Source organism: Periophthalmus magnuspinnatus, chromosome 18, assembly GCF_009829125.3.
Source record: "Periophthalmus magnuspinnatus isolate fPerMag1 chromosome 18, fPerMag1.2.pri, whole genome shotgun sequence".
NCBI classification, from domain to species: domain Eukaryota; kingdom Metazoa; phylum Chordata; class Actinopteri; order Gobiiformes; family Gobiidae; genus Periophthalmus; species Periophthalmus magnuspinnatus.
In genome coordinates, this window is record NC_047143.1 from 11,031,260 (window position 1) to 11,050,325 (window position 19,066).

General features: G+C 40.0%; 1 protein-coding gene and 2 non-coding genes across 3 annotated transcripts; all 3 read right to left on the reverse strand.

Moving 5' to 3' along the window:
* Positions 1-4,468: 4,468 nt before the first annotated feature.
* Positions 4,469-16,454, reverse strand: LOC117386251 (eukaryotic initiation factor 4A-I-like). The gene is made up of 11 exons (XM_033983588.2): positions 16,341-16,454; positions 15,306-15,348; positions 14,805-14,937; positions 14,106-14,245; positions 13,782-13,950; positions 11,745-11,854; positions 9,471-9,614; positions 7,915-8,052; positions 6,668-6,757; positions 6,399-6,478; positions 4,469-6,015 (listed from the first exon to the last, which is right to left on the reverse strand). Exons 1-11 carry the CDS (start codon positions 16,361-16,363, stop codon positions 5,871-5,873), a joined length of 1,215 nt encoding a protein of 404 aa, XP_033839479.1. The 5' UTR covers positions 16,364-16,454; the 3' UTR covers positions 4,469-5,870.
* On the reverse strand, positions 9,682-9,819 carry LOC117386747 (small nucleolar RNA SNORD10). Its single transcript, XR_004542722.1, has one exon. It is a non-coding gene; the product is annotated as a small nucleolar RNA SNORD10 (small nucleolar RNA).
* Positions 12,461-12,597, reverse strand: LOC117386749 (small nucleolar RNA SNORD10). Its single transcript, XR_004542723.1, has one exon. It is a non-coding gene; the product is annotated as a small nucleolar RNA SNORD10 (small nucleolar RNA).
* Positions 16,455-19,066: the final 2,612 nt, after the last annotated feature.

Sequence of the window (19,066 nt, forward strand, 5' to 3'; positions counted from 1 at the left end):
TGTGAATGTAACACAACTCCAGATATACAATATAATGTTCTTAGTCTTATTTTTCTAGCTGTTTATTTCTATGTATTTGTTTTCTCAAACCATGAACAATGGTAAAAATAAACCCTCAACATTTTCAGCAGGTCTCAAACTATAAGAAAAAAAAATCCTTCTATTTTTCAGTCCAGTTCAAAAATGTAGAGGAGCAGAAAGTCCAGATATCTACTCTCAAATGTAGTGAAGCATAAGAAGTATCCACTTGAAAATTTACTCAAGTACAGATACTTTAAAATTGTATGGTACTTTTACTTTTTACTTTGTTACTTTCAAGGCAGGCTTATGAAAAAAACAACAACAAAAAACAACTTTTACTTCATGATTAAAATGTAATGATTATCTTGCTATTAATTTATTAAGTTGATTTGACAAAAGTAAAGGCATGTATTTCCTATGTGGCTGGAAACCGACTGTCTCAAGGTTTATTAGCCTCACATTTGGTGGATTATAATTATCAGGGATGAAGTAACTAATTACAATTACTCACTTTATTGTAACTGAGTAGGATTTTAGTGTGATTGTACTTTTTGAGTAGATTTTAAAACCTGTACTTGTACTTCAGTATAATTCTAGCATGTAATTCGTTAAAGGGCCTATAACTGATAACTGATGTTTCCCCATATATTTGAGCAGAATTTGTCTCGCTTCAGAACAGTACAAGCTGCTCTTAAATTTGCTGTGTACTGTGTGCATCTAATTATAAAGCGCTTTATTGTGTGATCGTCAGAAAGTGCGTGTTAGCATGCTAGTTGTTGTTAGCTTTCCCGTGACCGCAAACTGCTGTGGCCTCTGAGAGTTGTGAAAAGCCCTTACAAACTCATTGTGGTGAATAATTAGGATGCTCGGAATGCGAAGAATACTTTTGGACCACTGCAAACCTTTTAAAATGAATAAATAGTTTTAAATAAATAATTGTGTCATCTCAACACATTGAGTCCTTATATTTGCCCAAATGTGAGGAAGGGTCCGGGGGAGTTGTGGGGGGTCGGTGGGAGGGTCAATGCATTGGGGTGTAGTAGGAAGGGGGGCAGTTAGATTTTCTGCTCCACTACACTCTCTCACTTAGCAACGGGCACTGGGCTTCAACTAATGGTTTCCATGACAACGCACAATGACTTACCCCGAGGAAGAAAGGGAAGTAAAGATGCATCACTGCTAAGTCTCCAGCCATTAATGTGGGCAATTATATTGAGAGGTCTGATCACATATTATGATGAATTCAACATTAGGAAAAACCTTTTGACAGTTAATATCCTTTATCAAACCTTTATCAAACTTATTTCAGATCAAATTTTACTTTTCTTTTATAAACGTCTCATTTAAAGCAGACCTATTATTTTTAGAACTTTTATCCATGTTATAATTGTTTCCCTTCACATTTAGCCTCTGAAAGTTGTACTTAGAGTGATTCATGCATGTTTAAGTAATCTTTGTTCTCCTGTATTCAAGATGTCATTGCTCTGATCTACCCTTGTTTTCAACCCCCTAGTCTGTACATACTTCAACCTCCAATTTAATTTTCTTAATCAGTGATGATTCGGCAGTGTCATGCAGTCCTTCTGGTACAAATTTTTTTTAAATGTGCTACTCGCTAGTGTGATCTGTAGCTATCCATCGGAGGAGGCGACAACTTCACAGCTCTTTGTTGTGATGATGTTTAGTGTGACGTCAACTCCCATTGGGGACAGTCGTTTTCTAACGTGGAAGTTAGTGGACTTGTTTCTTTTATCAAGGTGTTTTAGATGAATATTGTGCTTTAAATTGTCAAAATTATAACATAACGATACACAGATGTCATAGATTGTAACTATATAGTAGACTCAAGCAAATGACTTTAAAGGTACTATATTGCACAAGATTGACTCTTGTGAGTTTTAACCCATGTTAAACAGGTATGTTTTTGATGTTATCTCATCAAAAACATACCTGAGTTGTTATTCACACATGTTTGAGTGATCCTTTATTATAAGTCTACATCTCCAAAGCTCAAAATGCTCTGTTCCTCCTTGTGATGTCATGTAGTGGTATTCAAGTTACCAGTGACAGTGCAATTCCAGCACTGAAATTATACAAATGATTCTAGTGAAGGTGTATGGATTCACAAAGCACTGTGGAGTACTTCCTGTATTACCACATGACATCACAAGGTGGCACAGAGTGTTTTCTTTTTGAGAGAAGAAATAAAATAAATAAGAACCTAAATATGCAGGGTTAGTGTCTTAATCATGTGTGAATGAAACAAAACAAAAATCCAGGTATGCTTTTGCTGAGCAAAACAACATTATAACATAGACACGCAAATGGCATTATATGGGCCCTTTCAGTCAGACAGAGGGGGTAGAGTAGCCAAAAATTTTACTCAAATTAGAGTAAGCATGAGTAAATAATATTACTCAAGTAGAAGTACAAGGTAGTGGTCCAAAAAATTACTTTTTACACTTACTTGAGCATTTGGGAAAACTACTACTCAAGTAAGAGTAATCTAAAAAAAAGCATCTAAGTGAATACAATTTCAAGGACAAAACATCAACTAATGCACAAGATCTGGCAAAGAATAGACACACAAATGAGACAAATGAAATCATATCTGAAGGAATGGTGTAAGAAACACAAACGTTCAAATAATTTCATATTGTCAACATAATGCTTTTGTCACTTGTAAACCCACAGTGGGAAGAGTAACCAAAAATAAATCAAGAGTGTTGTTACATCAATGAAAATACTCAATAATACTCAAGAAAAGTACAATTTCTTTAAAAAGTTACTCAACTAAATGTAAGTGCTACCCACCTCTGAAGTCTAATCTCTTTAAAAAAAAAAAAAAAAAAAAGCATTTAGTAGTTTACATCCTAAAATTAGATATACTTTTCAAAATGTATACTGAGTTTAACAGAAAGACTAAAAGTGAAGCAATATTGGCCAAAATACTTCAAACTATTCAGCCTTTTTATTTAAAGGTGACAGATTAAAGGTGCTGTACATGACTTTTACTGTCTTAAAAACTAGTGCATTTAAAAAATTTTGCAGTGATCCAATGTTATTCCTCACTTACCTTATAAACTCATCGTGGTGAATAATTAATATGCTCAGAATACATAAGTGCTTCTCTCCTATGCAGAGTTTTGCCATCACAACTGGCATGTTCTCACACACTTCCTGATTATCAGACAATAAAATGCTTTATAATAGGCTGCAGACAGTACACAGCATTTATTTTGACCTCACGCTGCTTATACAATATATCTGCACAGGGGCAAAACACATTTTGCTTGAATACATGAGAAAAACTCCGGTACAGTCTCTTTAAGAATATGTTCATCTTTATTACATGTGTGATTACTACTGATTGTATTCATGGTGAAAGAGAACTTTAAATAATTTTATTCTTGTATCAACACTAGGCTACTCCCCGATCAGTCCTCTTCAGGCAATGCTTTTTACTTGAGTAATTGTTAGAAGAATCTTTACATCTTGACATTTTATGGAGGTGGCACATCACCTGCATTATTAAAAAATAAAAGGTTAAAACCATACAGTAAGGTTTGTGGAGATGCAAGCCTGCTCACAACAAGCGCAATAACATTTATTTATTTTTTTTGGCTGAAAAGTTACTTGGTGGGGTTTTAAGAACTTACTGTATCAACTACCTTTACAGCCAGTAGGTCAGGGGTGTCCAAACTTTTTCACCGAAAAAGTTTAAATGTATACAGAGATACAATAAAGTTAATCATTCAAAATGCTGCATTTGACGTAGGTTTGACTGAGCCATCACACCTTTAATAAGGGCTGAAACATTTACGTTAAGGTTGTATCACATAGTTTGAATTTTCTGAAATGTGCTGTAAAAAGTACTTTATTTGGGCCAATTCAGTAGGAAGCCTGAAGGCCACCCTGTGCCATAATGTGGACACTCCTGCAGTAGGTGGTTAAATGGATTTTTTTTTTTAAAGCAAGCAAAAACTCAAAAATGTATCGCACAAGGTGGTGTGATACGTTCTTGACGGCGGTGGACGGCAGATTACACAAATCCAAAAGGCTGAGAACCAAGTCAATGGACGCTTTAAACACTAACCATTTTTATAAGCTTTATTTGTCGACATTATTCATTGTTTATCCATTCTCCATGCCAAAGGGTCTCATCTTTTCAAAAATATATTTAAGTTTAACTGTAAAAGTGAATTTACACATTTTGTGTAATTAGATTTGATTAATGGACTATTTCTGTTCAGGTGTGACATGGCGTTTATGCTCAGAGATAAGGAACTTAGTTCTCCTTAAAACAACCCCTTTGGCTAGTTTACTCAATTTTTTTAAGTTCAACAAACTTAATGCTAAACTCCTGTTCTTTTAAAACAATTTGAGAAATGTTTTGTCTCATTTGAACATCCTCTAGCTCTGAACACAAAAACACTGGCACAACCGATAAAGGAGCAACCTTTGTTTTTATTAAAGACCATTAAATAAATACTATACAGAATCCAATGTAGAAAATCTGATACACCGCTTCTGTCCCAAAGTTTAACAAGTTCATAAAGTCACTTAAAAATAGCACTCTCCAACAGTAAATGTCGAAGCCCCACACCGCTCAATGCTTAGATAGAATTTTACACTGTCAAACCACTGTCGAGGGGTCCATTTGGTCCGCGTTACAAAACTCCTCCCAGCAGTGTGGTGAGGTAGCTGAGAAAAGTGACATCAGAAAATAATAAAAAAAAAAAGATTAACCCACACCCTTAAGGCGCATATTACGCATTTTTTAAAATCTATTGCTTCCTTATCAAAAACATAGATGGATGTGTTTTGTTTCATTCACACGTTTAACACAAATCCTGCATATCTAGGCTGTGTTCTTCTCTCAAACTGAAAACACTTTTCGACCTTGTGATGTCACCGAGTGATACAGGAAACTATTTTTAAACTCTATACACCCAACAACTAGATTTGAATACATCTAACCCTGGAATTACTAAATCCTCAAGCGAAATCCATCGTTTTAGCTTTGTTGAAACCAGAAAATATTGAAGACTTTCTGTGGCAACTGAACAAAAGGTAAAGCAAAAATTTTAAAAAGTAGTTTTAAAGTTCTTATTCTAGTGTATTGAGGCTAAAAATAACAACTACCACTAAATGACATCACAAAGTGAAACTTTGTCTACATCTTCAAAGTGAGCTTTGAAGATGTAGACAGGATTCTTAAAAAGTATGAATGAAACAAAACTCTGGAAATGCTTTTGAGGAGGTAACATTATAACATGGTTAATAGCTCACAGGAGTCAATTTTGCGCAATATAGGGCCTTAAATAAAAACTTAAAGAGGGACACGCTGCCGCCCCCTGCTGACTACTCCCGTCACTATGTCCATTCATGATTGGGAGGCCCTGTGGAAAAGGTTAGACCTGGGCCAGAGGGATGAGAGAACGCCATAGTCTGGTCTGCTCAGCCAGATGGGCGTTGCTGCTAGCATGTTTTAGGTACAAGTGTCAGTTGTTAAAGTTAATCTTCGGGCAATTATTTATTCATTTATTTATTTATTTATTTTTTTGTTATTTTGTTTATAGTATAAAATCTAAAAGCATCTCCTGTTGAATTGAACGTAGTTTGCTTTTTGACCGCAAGGGCCACCGTAGTCTGTATGAACAGGAAACACTGAGTTGTGTTGGCCAGAGTGTCTTTACTAATGATTCAGATTCTACACAAGAACATGGCAGGCAGAAGACCAGGTTTATCTGTTCTATGAGAGCTCAGAGAAGGACTGGCACCCTGGGGCCATGGCCAGGGTCCACAGGCTCTGGGTGCTCTAGGTGGGTGCTCTGTGAGTGCCCCGTTTAGATGAGGTCAGCCACGTTGTTGGGCATCTCCTCGATGGTGGTGTTGTAGAAGGTCTCAATGTCCCTCAGGGTGCGCTTGTCTTCGTCTGTTACCATGTTGATGGCCACGCCCTTACGGCCAAAACGCCCTCCACGACCAATCCTGGGAAACAAGACTCACACTTACAACTGTGTTCAGGGACAAGAGAGACTTTAAATGCAGAGATCTGCAGTACAGGTTTAACCCACAGCACTTTTAAGCATTATATTCAATCAGCTTACTAAAGAAAGAAAGGCGGTCCTAGATTCAAAATGAAGCAAGGCTTCCAAGCATGTTTTGTGCTAAAGTGGGAATGTCAAATAAAGCCTCAAACTGAAGCGTATAAGGTGATTCAAAGGAAGGAATGCATCAAAAACTCCAATTTCTCTGCATGCATGGAAATGTAGAGAATATCTACAAATGGAAGTCCTCAATGAAGTCTGTAGTAACTGTTCTTACAGACTGATAAAGCAGCTAATAAAGCCTGTTCTGTGGTGTGACGTTACCTGTGGATGTAGTTCTCTCTGTTGGTAGGCAGGTCATAGTTGATGACCAGCGACACCTGCTGCACATCAATGCCTCGGGCCTAAAGGGACACACATCATCAGGTCTATTTCCATTTTAAAATTCTAACATCAACTGACTAGTGCAATCAGTTTAACATAAAAGTAAAAACACAGACTCTGGCTTAGGATTTACTTAGGCAAATGCTTCATCACCACCACACCAGATGCATGAAGCATTGGACCAGTGTACACAGGTGTGTCCTCCTCACCAGGATATCAGTCGTGATGAGCACTCTGCTGCTGCCGGAGCGGAACTCTTTCATGATAATCTCCCTCTCCTTCTGCTCCATGTCTCCATGCTGCAACACAAATGGGCAGTCAGAACCCAAGGAAGTTACAATCTCATTCACTCCATTCTGCCAAACTTAAACATGTTCCCAATTATGATATTGCACCATGACAGAATCAAGAATCATGGGAAACCAACTGCATGACATTATCCCAGACACTTAGGGTCACCTTTTTTGTTCCAGTAACCGCAATATTGCAATACTACAACAGCCTGACTGGAAGTATGACTGATCAACCACACTGAACAAGGGCTCAAGTGACTGTGGTAACTGCATTTTAATGAGTCTCCACGCACATGGCCAGTGTAATTTTATTATTCAACTATGAACCAATTCATGTCTATGCTACTCCAAAACTACATTAGTGAACAGAAGTGGCTTTTCTGAAGCGCACACATATGCCTGTCTGCCACTCATGCCTGTCACTCCTGCCCGACTGTTTTCTATAGCCATTTTTCAAATACTAAAATACATGTATTATGAATTATACCGCGTACATTACACACCATGGTGCAGAGGCACGTAAAGTTACCGCAAGGGAAATTCTTCTACCAGTCAGTAGCTTCTCCATTAGTAATTACCTGAGAAAATGCTGTGAAAAATGTATTAAAGGGATGGGCCGATATCATTATTATTATTATTTGATCTGATGTCGATATCAGATATTTGGCCTGCTGCTGTGGTTACAAATATGTATCGACAACAGATAGATATTTTGCTTTAATCCATATCAAGGACCAAAATGTAGTTGAAAGTTGAAGATCTAAAATTTACTTTTCACTTTTGAAAAAAATGACAAAATGTATTATCTGGAATACAAAATCATTTGTTACATGTTTGTGCAACATACAGCCATATAGCCCAATGCTTCCATTTCCATTTTGACTCAATCTCTTGAACAAACGGCAGACTGGGACAAAAAAATTGGCATTTGATATTGACAGACTGTTACAATATACACGAATAATTGAGACAATAAAATGTAATCTATAATAAAATGGGGAATATAGTAAAAACAACTAAAGAAAATAATTTAACTGCTACAAGATGCCTGATGTAAGGAGCATTTACTCAAGGAGCATAGACTCAATTAAAATCAGGTATAGACCCTTGGAAACTGATGTCAGGGGCAGTGATGTAACTTGACTAGTGTGGTATGGGCGTACCAGAGCGGACACGGTGAAATCCCGGGAGCCCATCTTCTCAGTGAGCCAGTCCACTTTCCGGCGTGTGTTCAGGAAGATGACAGCCTGTGTGATGGTCAGGGTCTCGTACAGGTCGCACAACGTCTCCAGCTTCCACTCCTGAGGGCTCACAGACATACAACTTGAAAGGAACTACCAAATGTACATCCACCTCCAAATGTACAAGCACACAACAACCCCACGTACAGCCAGGCCCATCACGATAATTACATTACATAATTATATAGAGGTTGAAAAATACTCAACATTCAATCTGAGGCAGAACTATGGGCCAAAGAAACATTTTGTCTTATACTGCCCAATTTTTGTCCATAGCGCTTTTTATTTTAAGTCAAATTAGCTTTATACGGTAAAATGAAAACAAAGTATTTTTTCAGTTATGCTTAGCTAGCTTGACAGTCAACAACAGCTAGATAAAGGACTTCAACTCGCCCCATAGCAATATCCTCAACACATGGACTTAGAAACATAGTATTAAAAGGCGAAAGGTTCAGTTCAACTGTGTCTGATCCCAAAGTCCGTATAAAGGTAAATGTGTGTGTAGTCTGCAGTGTCTGTTGTTCAGCTAACTGTTAACTGGTTTTCAACTACTGTTTAATTTGTACCGGACATCCAATTTTTTATTTTTTTTTAACAAATATGAAAGGCTACAACTGCTAAACTAGCAGCTCTTTCTCATTTTAGACATGTTTTGCACATTTACAGAAGAAAATGTCATTGCCAGACTTAACCTCATAACCTCTATATAGACTTATTGTCAAAGCATAGACAGAATAATGTTTGGGTTTTTTTTAAACTTGGTAATTTTTCTGTATAAGATTTGAGTTTTAGAGGGATGAGCAAACTTCAATCATAGCTACAAATGAGTTGGAGGTTCAATCTTTTTATTTATTGCAGCTCATTTTTTTTAACAATAATTGGAATTTTGTTTGGGATAATCCTGTTTAAAAGGAACTGTATGATTATGATTTAAAATTCAATTTCATAAACTTGCCCCATCTGTGTTCCCAGAAGGTAAACATGTTCAAATCAAATACAGCTTTTAATGATCACAGTTCTTATGCCGATGTATTCTTGAGAAAGAAAATACCAAATTATATTTTGTAATTAAAATGTCCATTTATTTTAATACTAATGATTAGGCTTGATAGTCAAAGTACTATTGTGTGGGATATTGAAAGTTGTATCCTGTATAATGTTTTATTGTGACAGGCCTACACAATATTTGGCTTGATGCTATGGCAGATAAGATACATTTGTGGTCCTAGATATTGGTATCTGCAAATATGTTAACAATCACAAAATGTATTTATCTGGGATAGAAAATAATTTGTTACATTATTGTGTAAACCTACAGCCATATAATGATCTTCCATTTCTAACTTCTGATTCCATTTTGACTGAAAAAGTCAGACTGGGTCAGCTTAAAAAAAATATTGGTACCGACCAATATGGACAAAACTATCAATATATCATCAATCCCTCCTACACACACCGCATGCCCTCAGCCTCCTCACCTCCTTCTCCACGTTGATGTAGAACTGCCGGATGCCCTCCAGGGTCAGCTCCTCCTTCTTCACCAGGATGCGGATGGGATCACGCATGAACTTCTTGGTGACTTCCAGGACATCGGCAGGCATGGTGGCAGAGAGCAGAACCACCTAAGCAGACAGAGAGAGGGGTCAGTGATGCACATGGTCACCTAACAGTCTTGGACTATATTGTGAGTTGCATCAGATGTGTGTGTAAGATCATGTCTGAGGGAGCTGGGTGTGAGGAGAGCACAGGTCAGCAGAACGCCCACCGGAGCAGCCCCACACTCAGACTGCCACAGTCAGCTGACACGCATGGGTTTCATCACGGCAACAATCACACCTGCTAAGGTCATATGATAGAGCCAGTTAGGACTTTATCATGCTGCAATTATATCCTGACACTTTTGACATCAGGCATGGGCAAAGTCACAGCTCACAATTTCTGTTACTAAAGAGGCGGTCCACCTCGTAAGTGATGCAACATTGGCGGTAAAGAGGTACATCTATCAGCCAAGTACTTCTTCCCTTTGGAGATGGCCAGATGAACTCCGGGGACCCCCACAGCAGCAGGCTGAAGGAGGCGACACTGCAAGCATCGGCAGAAGAGGAGCAAGTGGGCAGGCCAGGCTAAAAGCTCACACTGTCAGAGCACAGCTTCCTACCATCTTTGTCTCCAATGCTCGGTCAATCCAGATTCCAGCTACAAATGACTATGTAGAGGGCCCTTAATAGTTGCAGGAAGATTTTTCTTTGAGGCCTGGCTAGACAGCTCCATTACAGATGCTAGCAGGACCCATTGCCTACCGTACTGACAGGACCATGGACTGGCAGGGGACTATGCATTTATATTAACTCCTGGTGCACTAACGTCACAGTAATATATAAACTGTGTAGTCCAGAGGTGGAACACTTCCTGCTTAAGTCTCTGCCGTTTTATCTCCTGAGGAAATTTACTGTTTACGTTGGTGCTTTGTATTTACTCCCTGGACGCTAAAGCTAAGCTAGCAATAACACAAGTGTAGAGCAGGATTAACAGCCTCATAGCACATCCAAACTGTGTGTTTATTGCAAGTGGGAACTTCACATTTCAGTGGGATTTCTGAAGAACTGTTTAGGTCGGTGTGAAGTGTACTAGTAGAGATAAAACTGTATGCATCTGCTACAGTGGTATAAACCAGGCCACCGTGGATGACACAGAGTGCAACAATTGATCCCAGTTAGGAATAGTGCCTTTACTTCTGGAGACCAGGAGGCAGCACTGCCAGAGTCACCACACAACACCACCAAAAGAGGGTCTGTGGCCATGTCAAACCTGGCCTCAAAAAGCCAAGGCATGTCAGGCAGGTGTGGCAGACTATTATATAAATTACCACCTCCTTGGCTTTCAACACCATCTGGCCACACAACCTCTAGTCCAAACTACATTACATCTTGGACTAACTGCCACACTGTGTGCAGGTTGTTAGAGAGTCCACAATCTGCACAGAGTGTAAGAATGGACAGGCACACCGCCTCCACTGTTTATCAACACCGGGCCCCTCCCCCAAGAGTGTGTGCTAGTGCCCCTGCTCTACATAACCTGGCCCTGAACATAAAGATCAAGATTATTGTGGACTTCTGCAAAAATGGAAGAAAAAAACCCACTGACTTCTCCATCTCTGTCTGGGCCATTCAATTTTGGGAAAGGCCCAAAAATACTACCTGAGGAAAATGAAGAGCACCAATATCCCCACGCCACTGATGGTGAACTACAACTGTGGCATCAGTTGTTTTTGGAACAGGGATTATTAGTGTAGGATTCTCCTGCTGCACTAAGGTCAACCAGCAGGCAGTAAAAACAGCAGGGAAAAATCATTGGGATGACTCTCCAAGAAATCAGTGCAGACATTTTCTGTGTCAAAATGAGTCCACTGCTTACTGTCTGCATCTAGTTAGTAAGCATTTTACTGTCTGATAATCAGGAAGAGCACATTGGCATGCTGGTTGTTGGCTTTACTGTCACAGCAAAACTTGAGGTGTTAAAAGTGCTGATAAACTTATCACAGTGAACAATAAGAATGCTTGGAATGCATAAGGTAAGTGAAGAATAACTTTGGACAACTGGAGACCATTAAACACATGAAAAATAGAATTAGTTCATTTTAAAATTGTAAAAATCTGGTACAGCAACCGTAACCCATTTTGTATCACACATTTTTATGTCTATGAAAAAGAAAATAGCTAAAGGCAGTTAGCAGACTGTATCCCTGCACTCACTTGTGTGCTTGAAGGCAGCTTCTGGAAAATGTCATAAATTTGGTCCTTGAACCCACGACTGAGCATCTCATCGGCTTCGTCGAGAACAAACATTTTTATGGACTTTGATACTGCAAAGAAACAAGGACAGTGAGACATAAGACATGGGATTTCAGTGAGATTTTAGAGTGAATAAATTGACAAAAACAATGACCGTGTCTCAATTTTTTTCTTCAACAAATATGTAAAGCGATAAATGTCAAATGTCTTTGTACTTGTTAGGCCAGCCATGATAATTACTATATTGGCTTATTGTTCAATAAAGGAATGCTGGAACAGTATATTTTCGGGCTCAATGTTCGTGTGTGCAATTTCTTTGCAAAAATGGGGAGATCTGGGATTTAAGCTGCAAAAAGTTGACTGAATGACTTGATTGGTTAATTATTGGTTCATTCCGATATTTGTTTCGGATCATACTTTTTAATGCCATTTATTTAAAAAAAAGAGTTTACTGGGATTATCATACTTGACTGGTAGTGAGTCAGATGGATAAATAAAATATTTTTAATAAATATTATCACTTATCGTTTACCGCAATATCGCTGTGGAGCAATATATCATGCCTGAAAATTTGTTATAACAGGCTAAGTTCTTGTGGGCCTTTTGTTCCTATTGAAATCGTTCTTGTCCCACTTATTACAGACTAACCTACAAAACCTATAGTTTGACAGCCGGTGTTGCATCAGGTCGTGTGTAAGATCATGTCTGAGGGTGCTGGGTGTGAGGAGGACACAGGTCAGCAGAACGCCCACCGGAGCAGCCCCACACACAGACAGCCACAGTCAGCTGACACGCATGGGTTTCATCACAGCAACCACCACGCCTCCATGCACGAGTCACCTGTTCTTACAACTTGTGGTTTTCAGATTCTAAAATGTGATGTCATGATATGACAAATTTCCTGATTACATTTTATTTTGCCCATCTAAAAAGGATACGTTCATAAATGCTGGACCTGAACTTCAACTGAACTACTACATCCTAAAACTCAAACAAAAAAGGAGAGTAACTGAAAAACTGTTGGTTAATGTTAGCTAGATTATGATATACCCTCAGGGAATGTTGACAACATCAGCAGCAATATTATTGGGCTCATACAATGTTGCAGTGTCATGTAGCTCATCTTAACCCTTTAAGGACTGAGCACAGTATGGGCCAGTATAGCTCACCTAGACTTTTATTCTTTTTTTTAGCCATAAAAATCATCTTAAACGAAGTATCAGAATTTACTGCATTTTTCACACAACTACCTCTATTTTACACATCCATCTGTATGTTTTCTTTTACACATTGAATAAATGACTGGGAAAATCCCCGCAGCACCCGCGCTCTCATTCATCACATTCGACGGACAACAGAGGCAGATTACCGTAATGATGGTAAAATATTTAGATGGCCCCGTGCCTCCGCTTTGAGACGCCGTTTGAATTTACATGAGAGCATGACTGGTTGCGGAGTTATGCTGCTGGAAAGTCCGCAACCGCGCTCTATCGGCGATGATAGCCTTGGACGCTATAGGGTTAAAGGCCCTGTACCCAACACTCTTCCCTGTAGTGGAGAAATGTTTTTTTACCCCAAGAATATGTGCAAAAGTGCCATTACACTAATCAATTGGGATACCGGGAATCGGGCGCATGTGCTAGATTGCAGCAGTCTGTCACCTTTGGCAATTAGATGTCAGTTCCATGTTAAACGCCTCTACACTATGTGTTGTCACATAGCAAAACTGAGAACTTGATTTCATAGGCTTGATACTAAATAAAAAAAATAAATAAATAAATAAAAGGTACATTGTTTCTATTCTTGTGGTCTTACATTGAGTTCTGCTAAAGCTCAAGCTAATTTTGGAGCAATACTTGCTCAAATGAGTATTGACTTAAGCATCGATTAGTATCTGATTCGATTTGTGATTACCCTAGTTTGGTTGAGACACGCTCTCGCGGGTTTGTCAGTGTGGTCAGTGGTGCAATAGTGCTGGAGCAGTGGCCTCACACTTACACAGTATACGACGGCTAAGCATGTCGAAGACTCGCCCTGGGGTGCCAACTACTATGTGAGGCACATCTTCTGTCAGCTTCTGGGACTCTTGCCGAACATTGGTTCCTCCGATACAGGCATAGCATGTGGCACCCAAATAATCCCCGAGGGCATCCACTACTTTACGGATCTGCAGGGGACAGCGCAGGGTAGACTGTTAGCTCTAGAGCTTTAGAATGAGTACTTCTGTGATGTTCAATGTGTACATAGCTATCACAGAGAAATACATGTTCTGTCAAACGTGATAGGTCTATACAGATCATAAGAATCAGGGGGTACATGAACCTGCTGAGCCAGCTCTCTGGTGGGGGCCAGCACCAGAGCTTGTGTGGCCTTTAAACTCAAGTCCAGCTTCTGCAGGATGGAGATGGCAAAAGTGGCTGTCTTTCCAGTTCCAGACTGGGCCTGAGCGATCACATCGGAGCCTGAGAGACAAACAGATAGGATCATTGATCTGCCCCACAGGACCAGGGCTGCATGTTTGAATGACCAGTTTACTGTTCTCCTTCATTCACATGTATGTGCTGACCTCAGGAGAGGGGCAGAGGTCAGCCTCTAGGCGATGTTTGTAAAGAAGTCTAACAATGGAGCCCAGGAGGTATCAGAACAGATGGGCCTCCAACTCAGCCTCATTCATTTACATTTGGTTTAATCTATATTCTCAAGCAGCTCTGTCTGAGGATTAAAACATGAGAAACCAGGACAGTCCTGTCCTGTTTATTACATACCAGCCTGTAAGCAGTTCTTTATTAGTATTCTACTACACAATGAGATTTTACATAATTACAAATGAGTAATCGAATACATATGGTAATATGAGCACGACACCCAAGTACTATGTGTCTATATATATGACAGCAATGCTACTGTAGATTTGACTACAACTGAAGTAAATCTTAAACTACACCAAGGCATGTGTGTTAGCACTACATCTGTGTTGTGGAGCAAAATAGTTGGAACAGATGTACCTTATAACATGCTCACCTTGAATACACGGCCGGATGGCTCTTTGCTGGATGGCAGAGGGCTTCTCAAAACCATAAGCATAGATTCCTCTTAACAGCCCCTCATGCAGGTTCATCTCATCAAAGTTATCCACCACCTCAGACCAGTTTCCCTGTGGGCATCACAGAGGTTAGGTCACCACCTTCACTAGCCCAAAACAGCTCCACAAACAAATAACTAAACCTTTGAGAAGCCCTTATCTAGACTTTAGCAGAAGACTTGGTGGACTCACTGACATATTTCTCAATAGGGCAGTGTCAACATTTTTCTTAAAAGTAAATGCCATCTTAAGCAGTTGGGGTCTTAATCATTCGTTAGTAAGCAAGCCAAAATCCAGTAATACCATAAATCCTGGTTATTATAACATATTCTATAATACAGATAATTATTTAGCTGTGGCATTACTAAAAGACCCCCACCCAGCAGAGCCGTTTTCAATTCCCTTTGCCCCTCTTGTAATTTTATTGGTTGGAAACTTACCTCAATGACTCCATCTGGCTCCATACCATCGGGGCCATTTTCACTGTAGGAAAAAGAACAAATTAATATCACGTCAAACGTAACATCTGACATTGTGTTCATAAATGGGGCACAAGGCCGCGTTATTACTGTATGGTGTTTTGTAACTCACGGAGCATCGCAATATGACCCAACAATCCGCCATTTTCACGGCAAACATTTAGTTCCAACGGGTTTGCTAGAAGATACCCTGAGGTAACCGAAAGGGGGCTGCTAGAGAATAGATTGGTGAGGTGCTTAAAAGCCAAGCGCCAAAGCGCACATCCACGACAAATATGATTATATCTGGACGGAATACGTTCAAAACGTGACATTATAACACGAATAGACCCACCAATGTCGACTAAACGGCGTTTAAGTTTTTGTGGAATGTCGCGCGAGACCGGTCACGGACTCTTAGCTAAAATGGACGCTTTCATGAACCATGTGCGCCGGTCCTCGCACACAAAACCGGCTCTTCGCGGAGATACAATGCAGTGGGCAAATCGGGATGAACAGCCTTATACATGGTCAGATTACACGACAGGACTCAGATTAGAACTTCCCGGTCACAGAACCGGCCGATCCGAGAAGAAATACGGGAGATCGGTGTAGGCCGCACCCAGGCCGGGCTGTTCACGTGTCCACCCGGCATTAGCGGCTACACACCACCGCTACATCTGCTAAAGCGACCCCTAACTTTATAATTCAAATCTCATAATTAAAACCTCGAGACGGATTATATTGTAAAATGCTTTAACGTATATGACAAACATAACGCGTTGCTATTAACTATAGTAAATATTATTTTTCAAAAGCTTTTAAGCTTTTTTTCTCATAGAACACGGTTAGCCTTACCTTAGCTTAGCCTACCCGAGTGAGTAAAGCGAAGCTAATCACCGCAAACCGGCCCTCATACTTAACACCGGGCGAAAATACGTGTGGATACCGGTTGTGTGAGTCCGCCGCGGGTCGTCGTATCCCGGTGGCTGGTGTGATCCGCGGATGGGGCCTTACCTGTGGTCGTATTCGGCGGACATTGTCACGGATCGGTGCGTGTGTAAGTGCGCTCAGAGGCAGAAGCAGAAGCTCATAGAACGGACCTCCGTCATTCAGCTCTGGTCCCGCCCAAAGACTACGCGGTTTCCTGATTGGCCGCTATGACTGACGTAAGACACGCTGGCCAAATGATTAGGCAACCATATTCCAATAAATGTTCTTTTTATTTTATTTGTGTTTTTCTTGTTTTTGACGTTTTATTTTGATTAGTTGTATAGTTTTAAACAGAACGTGTGTTGAGGAAAATTTTTAAAGCCTCAAAAAAAGTCCTACGCAAAATTCTTTGATTAACATAAGTAATTAGTCTCTGATCTATCATTAAGAGGAAGAAGTCATATACAGTATTATATAATTTAAAAAGGAGTGCTTTATCTTGATTCCAGAAATCCAAAATCTTACAAAAAGACATTATACAATGTTGTGATACCTCTCAGTCCCCTCAAGCTATGCGCTCAGTGCCCTCCCACTCACAGGCTTTGGTTTTTAAGGCCTTCAGTGGAGAAGGAGCAAAACTTTGAATCTAAAAGTGTATAATTATTATGCAATTTATAATTAAATTGCTTTTTAAATGTCAAAAATTTTCAAAACTGAGTAAACTATACTTATCCAAAACAATGCAGTGGTGAAATGATTTTTTTTTTTTTTTTTTTTAAGAGATTGTATGAGATAGTGCGTTTTGTGTTTAAGTTGTTGGTAACTTTTTTGATGATGAGTCAGCTATCTGCATGTGTCTTATTTCTATGGCTGAAAAGTTCGACACACAATATGACTTTGCAACATATATAAGATAAATGCCATACTGTGGAATATGTTCAAAGCAATAACATCCCCATAGTGACAAGCAGATTGTGGACCCTCCATGAGAAAAGTTATATAACACAGCAATAAATTATCAATGACTGTGGAATTATGCTTTATAAATTTTCCCTAAACTAACTCCAAACATAATTTATTAAAATATATATTAATATATAAGTGGCTAATATTAATACATATGCATGTTTAATTGCAATTTTCACCTCATATATCATCGGCCATTTCTTCTCAGATACAATAACAATGATAAAGATTCTTCTTTTCTATTATACTATTGAACACATGGAAAACTTTTTGAAGAATTAGTTCTTCCTTCACAGTTCCCTTAAGGCAAATTTGCCTCTGCATTTGGCCCATTGTTCACCGCCACTGGGACAACTGCATTGTCTTTGCCAAGGGCTTGCCTTAGCTGGATTTTTAACTTTACTGGAAAATGGGTGTACCCAGATGAAACACACCCAGACACAGCAAGAACATGCACAGACACCAGAAAGTGATCACAGCACCTTATTTCGGTGACATACACAACATGACAAACATAAATTCCGCTTTCCACAAGTCAAAGCTCATATACTATACAAAAACAATGGTTAGTGATAGGGATGACAGATAAATTAGTCACAATATTTGTATTGTTGATATCAGGTGATCACAGATTTGGTCCTGTATTAAAAAATTGCATATTTTTGGCATATTTTTTAAAGCCTCCTATGTATGTGTCCATGTGTCATTCCCAGTTTGTCCTCATCAGCTGTCTTTTTAAACAGATGAGTTACAATGGAAACCAATATTAGACTAAAAATATGACTGTATGTTAACACAACTCATTAGGCCTATATTATAATCCAGATAAATACATTTTATTTTTACAAAAGTGAAAATTTAACTTGACAAATTTGAGGACTCTGAGATACTTGAACTCCTCCACTTGAGGCAAGGACTCACCACCCACCCGGAGAGAGCAAACTACCTTTTTCCAGTCGAGAACAATGGCCTCGGATTTGTAGGAGCTGACTGCCCCAGTGCCTGCTGCAGGTCCTGGCTCGATGAAGCCATCAGGACATAATCCGCAAACAGCAGAGATGGGATCCTGTGGTCCCCGAACCAGACCTCCTCCAGCCCCCGGCTGCGCCTAGAAATTCTGTACATAAATACATTGAACAGAACCGGTGACAAAGGGCAGCCCTGGAGGAATCCAACATGAACCGGGAACAAGTCTACCTTACTGTCGGCAATGTGAACACAGCTCCTGCTCCAGTCATACAGAGACTGGACAGCCCTTACCAAAGGGCCCTGAACCCCATACGCCCGGAGCACCACCAAAAGGATACTAAGAGAGACATGGTCAAATGCCTTCTCCAGATGCACAAAACACATGTGGACCGGTTGGGCAAACTTCCATGAACCCTCGAGGACCCAATGGAGAGTATAGAGCTGGTCCAGTGGTCCACGACTGGGACTAAAACTGCACTGTTCCTCCTGAATCTGAGGTTCGACCATCGGTCGGATTCTCCTCTCCAGTACCCTAGAATAGACCTTAACGGGAAGCCTGAGGAGTGTGATTCCCCTGTAACTGGAACACACCCTCCGGTCCCCCTTCTTAAACAGAGGGACCACCACCCCGGTCTGCCACTCCACAGGCACTGTCCCCAACAGCCACGCAATGTTGCAGAGAAGTGTCAGCCAAGGCAGCCCCACAACATCCAGAGACTTAAGGTACAGGGGACGGATCTCTTCCCCCCCGGAGCCTTGCCACCGAGGAGCTTGCCCACACCTCAGTGACTTAAGCCAGGGTGATGGATGAGTCCGCCTCTGGGTCCCCAGTCTCTGCTTTCTCCTTAGAAGATGTGATTGAGGAAATCCTCAAA